The following is an 8,717-nucleotide window of genomic DNA, read 5'->3' on the forward strand; positions in this document are numbered from 1 at the left end:
CCATTGCGGAGGCATTCCTTCATTGGCATTAGAACCTACTTTGGGATTTCAGTGTATACTGAAGACAGCCTGAAATATTGAGCCTTGTGAACTGATCTGCTATTGCATTCTTGGCCTTTTTGTTAGGAGATGGCCAGGATTGAATTAGCTGGACCACAGCCTGTCAGTCACTCTAATAAACCTCATTTTAATATGTTATAGATTATATACTAATACATACATATTCATTCACTCTATCAGTTTTGTTCCTCCAGAGAACCCTAATACAGAGAGTCTCTCAATAAGCTTTGGAGAGACTTGGCCAGCAAGCACAGGCATTATCCCCCTCTCTCCAGCACTGAAGTTACAGATGCACCCTAGCACACCTGACTTCTTCAAGGCTGCTGGGGATGCAAATGCAGGTCCTCATGATTGTACAGCACTTCATCAACTGTGCTGTTTATCCTGCCCTTGGACCATAGTCTTAACTGACAGCCTAAAGGAATCATGGGGGAAATGCCAACCTGGAATGATGCCTGTAAGGTCTTCAGAGGCTGTGACAACTTCCTGGTTGTCAGAGTTTCAAAATACTCGTGTGGCAATCTCTCTCCCACCCCAACCCACAACCACAGTTTCCAGACAGATGCACCTGCAGCAGAATTGGGCTATGCACAAATAAAAACAAAACAAAACAAACCAGACCCGAGTCATTTGGCAGGTTTCTAGCTGAGGTCTTTATTTCCATTTTATGTACAGCAAAGCGCTGCTGAGACTCCACAGCAGCCAGACAGAACATAAGTGAATTCTCTCTCAACAATTAGCAGCTTAAGATCTAGCAACTACAGTGTTAACGTTCACGCGTTCACAAGTATCGTCTCTTTACTCTGCAATTCGTGCATGTGAGTCTTTAATCTTACACGCTTGTATAAAACACACTTACAGTCTAGTAGTCAGTCCCTTCCGAGGGTATCACCTAGCATACACAGCACACAGAAATGTTTAACTTGTAGAGCCACATTCAAAATCCCAGTTTTATCGGGGGTGGCGTGGGAACCATCACTTCACCTGTGCTGGCTTGTTGACGACAGCATTTGGTTTTGTTTGAGATGTGTATTCTCCAAGGTGACAAGGCCAGAATACTGAATACTTACTCAGAATCCAGGATCACTGACTACCTTAGAACACAGAGGCAGAAACAAAACCAAATGCACTGAAGACCACGCCAAAGCATGCTCACAGTCAGACATGGCTGGCAAGGAAGGCTTCACCCCACTGTTCTGGCGACAAATGTTTTAGGCCAATTGGAATGGGGCTAAAGAAGCACCGTCAGCGATGGATCCAACTGCACCTCTTAAGGAGCAGAAAGCCTTCCTTGCCGAGATGCACTGAGTACACCAGGGACCTGAAATTAGAGCAGACAGCCACCAACAATGCAGAGTGATGGCCAACTCTACAACAGTCACCTAGGCCAAGAAAGCCAGCCTCACTCACCCAGGCTAGGCACCAGCATGGACAAGGGAATCAAGGAATGCTTCACTTTAATGGAATTTTAAAAAATTTTATTTTAAAAACATTATTTTTTTATTTTTTTAAGGAAAAGAAGCATTAAATTGTGGGCAAGCTTCTCTCAGATCAAGTGCTAAACCATCAGAGCAAGGCTATAGAAGGGCTGGGAATAGAAAAGCGAGTCCAAGGACAGCCATGATTCCAAGAAACTCAAAGGCAACAGGGATGGGCAGCAAAAAAGTACAGGCAGGCAGGATAACAGATGTGTGTTACAAACAGCATTGAGTGCAGACAGCTGTGGGCCTGGTGAGTAAGCAGTGGATAAGACAGCAAGAAGCCATGACAGGGCCTGTCCTGAAGGTCCTTCTCAAGACAGTCTGCTAGGAATCAGTGCAGGTCTGTCTGTCTGAAGCTCCAGACTACCTTCAACAGAAACTGCCTTCAGGCAATTAGAGACAGTTTCCGCTTAGCAATCACAGTGCATCTGGGGGGGGGGGGCCCTCCTGCGGGATGGTTACAGAAGCCAGTGGGCTGCTGCTGGCTCCTCTCTCCCACAGCTCTTCTGTATTAGAGCAACCAAGTTACAGCAGCAACTGCTAGTGCAGCAAGGTCATAGTGCCCCATGGCATTCTCGCCTGAAGCTGCTGCAATATTTTCAGGTACAGTTAACCTTTTAAACATAGGTTTGGGGACCATTTGTTTTGGCATGAATGTGCATTGGTTTTAATTATTATTATTATTATTATTATTTTGGTCCTTGCTCTAGGTGCTCATTATGAGGTGAACAACAACGATCTGGGGATAGAGTGAAGACTGGGTACCTGAGTTAAAATATCAAAGTGAGAAGGCCAACTGGCCAAAGCAAAAGGAGGCTGGAGCTGCTGTGTAAACCATCCCTTCTAACAGACAGGGAGGGCACTGCAGCCCTGGTCTGAAAGAAGGTCCTGGTATGGTGACATAAGCAAAGCATACTTCTCTGTCTAGGGCAGAGTACATGACCCCTTGGCATCATGTGGGCACACAGAAAGAGGCCATTAGAATGGCATTCGTGACCTCCAACAATATGAGATTAGTCAGGCTCCCTAGTTTGCTCTGAAGGTTGGTTCAGGCTCCACCTGGGTGATGGAATGGGCTACAGGATGGGGGCAAAGCTCAGCTTATCTTCCTAAAGTGTCTCTAAACAGCCACTGAGCAGATAGGTTAGTGAGTCAGTCTGGGTTAGTAGGAAGCTTGCAACAGTGTGCACCCAGAACCTGGGCCCTTCTAACCTGACATTTCTTTTTCTGCTTTTTGGGAGAGTCATCTTCAATTGATCCTCTCAGGCAGACAGAATAAAGCTTTGAAGTTAAGGATGCTGAGGCCAAAATGCAGACAAGACTCCACATCACTTTGGTTTCAGAAGTTAGGGAGTGTTAATCAATAAATTAAGCAAACACAAGGAATTATTTATGACTTATAACATAGTAGCTTTTTTTTTTCTTGAAGAGATCCCAGCCCAAGATCACTGGGTGAACACTTATTTGGGAGGAAAACAAAATCCAGCCCTGCCACACTAGTCTGTGCAGACTGTTGCCCCTCACCCTGCAACCGCTCGCCACTCTACTCAAGCTAAGCCGGGGAGACGGTGCTGTGCGGGTGTAGACACCAGAGAGCCAGGCCGCCACAGCGTGGCAGAGGGCAGCACTGGCAACAGTCTCCAACTCAACTGGTTCAAGACAATAGGGGGCAGCACGCTGAAATATCCACACGGCTTCATTTGAAAACATCACTGCTTTATTTCAAAGAAAAAAAAGAAAAAAGAAAAAAAAAAAAAAAGATCATCCCAATCCAGTCCCTTCCCCCAAATAAACCAACCAACCAACCAAAAACAAAACAAAACAAACCCCAATAATAATAACAATAATAAAAAAATCCTATTAGAAATTATAAGGAAGCACTGAGAGTTTGAGTATTACATTCTTCAAGTATGTTGTTCGGATTTTTTATTTTTAAGTTGGTAACTATACACATATTAAAAAACAACAACAAAAAAACACCAAATAAACCTTAAAAGTGCGGCCAAGGGATTTTGCTTAAAAGTTAGGATTAAGGGCTACTTCACAATACTGAACAGGACTGTGCAGTCACCCTACAGGCTTGATGCTCTTGCTTCCAATCCTGGCAGAGTTAAGGAAGGCACAGGTTCAGAAGTGAGCATACTTCAGGGTTAGCGTGAGAAAGCGAGGGAGATTGATGCCCGTGTTCTTCCATGGCAGGAAAATCCACCCTGAATCTAAAATCCAACCTGGAATGTGGTGGGACTTCACAGTAGAGTTAGTCTGGATGAGGAGAGGAGCCCAGAAAGGGCGGGTGTTGGGCCTGGTCAGGTTTTTGCATCTGTTTAGTGAGTTTAGTGCAGTCCTCCAAGCCTCGATTCAGAATGCCCTTCCGTGTGTTGCGGATTGTTGGTTCATGTTAAAGGACTGTTTCAGATTTGCATCCCAAGGAAAATCATGCTACATAAAAATGATCCAAGATTGTTGCCCAAAAAACTTCTTGGATAAAATCTAAAAAATACTATTGCAATTGCGTCTCTTGAAGAAAAAAAACATTATTCTAAATGTAAACAGATTCACTCAACTCTCTTGTAGAAAACTTCAGAGTGGGTAATGCTGCTGTCTAGCTCTCTTGGCATGCACTCGCCAGACGGTGAGGAGCACTGCTTTCTGTGCCAGCATCATCTGGGGGGTGAGAAGAGCCGGTCCACGTAGCTGAAGAGGGCATCCCAGTGCTTCCAGAGAAAGGCAATGAAAGCCACAAGGAATAAAGTGCTAAACGTCCTGTTGCGTGTCTTCATGAGGGGGACCACACAGTTGGCTACCGTGGACACAAACACCAACAGGACTGCCATGACAGCCAGGAGGATGTTGATGAGTTTGCCCAGAAGGTTTCGGGCAGTGGCATTCTCCAGCCCTTCCAACTGCACCACCTGCTGCTGTTGCTGCTGCAGCTCCATCTTGGAGATACGGGTCTGACAGGCCTCCAGGGCCTCCTGTGGGCCAAACAGGGGATGGTTAGGCTTCTGTTCTCAGAATTACAGCTGGACATGCCGCGGGAGCCAGGTAGATCCTAAGCCATGCCAAGTATTTAAAATATGGATATGACAAGCCAGATGCACAGCTCTCCCAGGTGGCATTACTCCTATTCCCTCTACTGCACTCCTGGGAGAATGGCTTTGGGGAGCAGTGGACATACTTTTATTTTGCCTAGAGTTTACTTACTTACTTACTTATTTAAAACAAGAGTCTCTTGTATTTCAGACTGGCCTATACTTGCTATGTAGCTGAGATGACCTTGGACTTCAGATCCTTTTGCCTCTACCTCCTGAATGTTGAGATCATAGTCATGTGCCATCATTACTGAATGGCCTAGAACATTTTAATGATAAGACATCAATTATATGTTTTTTATTCTTTTAGAATTATGAGTCTAAGGTACACAAGACACATACACTTGTTTTACTTAAAACACAGTGTTGTCAGTTCTAGTCCCAGTTGCTGTGGTATTGCTGTCAAACTGGTATGTTTACCTTTTACCTGTATTTAACTGTACATATGCATTTGCCTAGCATGGGGTTATTACAGGCATCTCCTACCATAATGTGCATAGCTTCTACTGTGATCCATAACTTAAGGTCAGAAGACAACCGTGGGTGTTGGTCCTTCAGGTACCTCCCACCTTTTGTTTCAGACAAGGCCTCTCACTGGCTGCAGCTTTGCCAAGGAGGATAGACTAACTGACCAGTAAGCTGCAAGAATTGCCTGTCTCATCTTGTCATTGCTGGGGTTCCAAGTACATGACACTATGCCTGGCTTTAAAATTATCACTATTATTACTCTAGCATGTGTGTATTTGCGTATGTGTGGGTGTGCCATGGCATAAATGTAGTGGTTTGGAGATAAATTCGAGGAAGTTGCGCTTGCCTTCTACATTGACCAGATTCTGGGGGCTGAACTCAGTTGTCAGGCTGACAAGGTAAGCACTTTTACCTGCTATGCCATCTAGCTGGCTCCAATGTCTGGCTTTTTATGTGGGTTCTGGGGATCTGAACTTAGTTCCTTATGCTTATGAATCAAATACTTTGACAACTGAGCCATCTCGACAGTCCTATCACATACTTTTTAGTTGCTATGCAACATTTCATAGTATGGGTATGTCACAGCCCACCAGTTAGGTCCCTCTTAGGAATTTTTTTCTTTCTGATTTTTTCCACTCTAACAATGATGCAATGAACACCTTTGAATGTGCTTCACTAACATACTACCTGGTGTTTTTAGGTCAAGACAATCCCTGACTGGAGAAAGGGAACTGTGACCTTGTTGTAAGGAGGTAACATTCCCTTTTTAGGTCAGTCTCTGTAAGGTAGATAGATACTCTACAGAGAGCATAAAGATGACCTGCTCCCTACTAAGGCCACGCCTTATATAAATTATATCCTACTACTCACGGAACCAAACCTCATCCCCTAAGAAAGGACAGATATCCTCTCAAGCCAACTAGTGGTTGGAACCATGGGATTTTTCCAGCCTTGGTTTCAATGGCTGTTAGTTTCCTGGGATGTAACGTAAGGCCCAGATAACTTAAGGCTGAAGCTAGCTCAAGAATGGATAATGGATCATGCCACTTGCTCGCTCACTCCAGAAATAACATGGGAATGAAAAAAAAAAATGTAAACAGAATTCAAGGACCTAAGGAATATGGAAGCTGGGCAAAGAGTACGGACAGTGCCTTGATTCCTCTGGGTGGGTATGCTACAACCTCCTCTTCTCCATACTAGCTTTTAAATAGGAGCCTTCACAAAACCTACCACAACCTCTGACTGAATCTCCACAGAAAACAGAGAAACCCCAATGTTTCACTTTTCCTTGGAATCAAGTGAGTGTTCACCTTCAACTTCATTGCTGGGGTCTCTCACAAATCCACAGACAATGGAGGATTCTCAAAAATCACGTAATGTGCCACTGGTTAGAGAGCAGGAACTAAACCTCTTTTCCATAGAAGCAGAAGACAGGCAAGATGACCAGAAGATCCACCTGAGCAGCTCCAGGGCAGCAACTAACAGATGGGGCGCTCTAGCTTTCTCAGAGTGAGACTGCTCTTTCTGGAGACATTTGCCAGCATTTAAAGCTATGCCTTCCCAAATGGCATGAACATCTGAAAAAGGTATCTCCACTGTGTGAAGGCAGATGTGCTGCAACTGATAGCATTTCTTGACTTTCTAGACTCCTGTCTTTGCCCATTCTCTCCCTTTCTTCTTTCCCACTTACTGTTCATACTCACCTGGATGTCCCGGGCCCGTTCATAGGACTGATAGGCGATTTTCTCTTCCATGCTGGCCAGCTCCTGCTTTAGGTTCAGGATCTCATTCTGGTGAAGCTCTGTCAGGTCATTCAGTTGCTCTTCTAGTCGTTCACATCTAAGAAAAGGAGAGAGGTTGGAGTTTCAAATATTCTGCATCGTCCCTGATATAATTTGGATCATTCTCCAAATCTTTTCTACAAAATAAAACAAGAGCACGGAGGATGAGCAAGCCCAAACCTGTGGTTGCAGCTTTCAGTCTCCACAAAGGCAGCTGTCACAAAGGCATCCTACACCACCATGGCTTTTGCAATTTTCTCCATAGCCCTGGCTAGCTCTACATACCTGTGATACTGAAGCAACTCTGACTCTGCTTTGAGTGTGCGAGAAACAAAGACTTATAGACTTATAAAGCCATCTCATCAGGAGAAAAACAGTGCACAAATGGAAATGGACCTTCTAGCCGTCAGTAGTAACTTATCTCAACACTAGATAACTTACTCACTCAGATGTTTGTGACTTGGGGCCCCAGAAAGCCAGAGCCAGAGGGGTCCATCATTCTTATGGCCAAGTAATGCTTGGGATATTTGTCAGCACATATTGAGAACCTGCTGCATGCTAGGGATATTCTCCAGAGACACTGCTGGAGAAGGAGTTCTCCATCTTAATCTGCAGGCAACAGAAGTGAATGCCACACTAGGCATAGTTTGAGGCCCCAAAGTCCACCCCCACAGTGACACACTTCCTTCAATAAGGCCACACTTACTCCTACAAGGCCACACCTCCTAATAGCACCACTCCCTCTGGGCAAGGCATTCAAACACGGGAGGCTAGGGGGCCATTCCTACTTAAACCACCACAGTTAGCATATGTAAGGGCTGTAGTAGGCAGAAACTACAAGATGGGGAAGAAATGAGAATGTTCCTGGGAGGAAGGCTGGTTTTATTCACCACCTTTATTGTACATAAACGTTTAAGGGAGATCATCAGAAATTCTACGTAGAAAAAAATGCTCAGGAAGAAATACACAGAATAGCTGGACTACTGGATTCTGGATAGCCGGTGAAGGGGCCCAAAGAAGACAGTGTTTAAGGAAATTAGTTGTCTGGTAGTAGTGAAGAGGACAGGTTAGGACAGGTTAGGCAGTGTGTGGAGTCCTCGGAACCAAAGGTCTTCCAGGAGAATGGTTGAAGACTACACATTAAAAATACTGAGGGGTTTGGAGAGATGGCTCAGCAGTTGAGAGCACTGTCTGCTCTTCCAGAGGTCCTGAGTTCAGTTCCCAGCAACCACATGGTGACTCACAATCATGTATACTGAGATCTGATGCCCTCTTCCGCAGGCAGACATGCAGATACAGCACTCATATACATAAAATAAATAATAAATAAATATTAAAAAAAATACTGAGACAGAAGGCAAAAGTTAGAAATAGGAACCACCTCTAGCTCCTGCTGAGCTGAACAAAGTCCTATGTCAGAGGGAGTTAGGCAGGGCTCATGCCCACAGGGCTCAGGGCCACATGTGAAACTCAAGGGGCTTCTAAAAAATGAAAGCAAACCTGGGGAGCAGGTTATGGTACATTCCCTAGAATACCAGGTGCTAAAGAAGCTGATGAGGCAGGAGAATTCTAAGTTTGAGGCTAGTCTAAAAACCAACCAACCAACCATGTCAGAGCATCATTAAGTATTTAGAACTCCTCCCTTCTTTTCTTTCTTTTCCCATTTTCCTACCTCTTCCTCTGTCTTCTTTTGGTCATACAGTGGATAGAAACTGTCACTCTGCATGCCAGGCAAGGCCTCTACAGTTACAACTCTACTTTTCTTTTTCTTTCTTTCTTCCTTTCTTCCTTTCTTTCTTTCTTTCTTTCTTTCTTTCTTTCTTTCTTTCTTTCTT

At 44.5% G+C, this 8,717-nt stretch overlaps 1 protein-coding gene across 3 annotated transcripts in view; it reads right to left on the reverse strand.

Moving 5' to 3' along the window:
• Window positions 1-686: 686 nt before the first annotated feature.
• Tmcc1 (transmembrane and coiled-coil domain family 1) overlaps window positions 687-8,717 on the reverse strand; it is a 121,070-nt gene continuing 113,039 nt past the window's right edge. For all 3 annotated transcript variants that reach the window (XM_055604193.1, XM_055604195.1, XM_055604196.1), the window contains exons 3-4: window positions 6,805-6,940; window positions 687-4,516 (exon numbers count right to left, since the gene is read on the reverse strand). In XM_055604193.1, the coding sequence (XP_055460168.1) occupies window positions 4,202-4,516; window positions 6,805-6,940 (451 nt within the window). In that variant the 3' untranslated portion in view covers window positions 687-4,201. The remainder of the gene's footprint in view (window positions 4,517-6,804; window positions 6,941-8,717) is intronic.

The sequence above is a fragment of the Psammomys obesus genome, unplaced genomic scaffold, assembly GCF_907164565.1.
Source record: "Psammomys obesus unplaced genomic scaffold, mPsaObe1.curated_primary_1811, whole genome shotgun sequence".
NCBI lineage: Eukaryota > Metazoa > Chordata > Mammalia > Rodentia > Muridae > Psammomys > Psammomys obesus.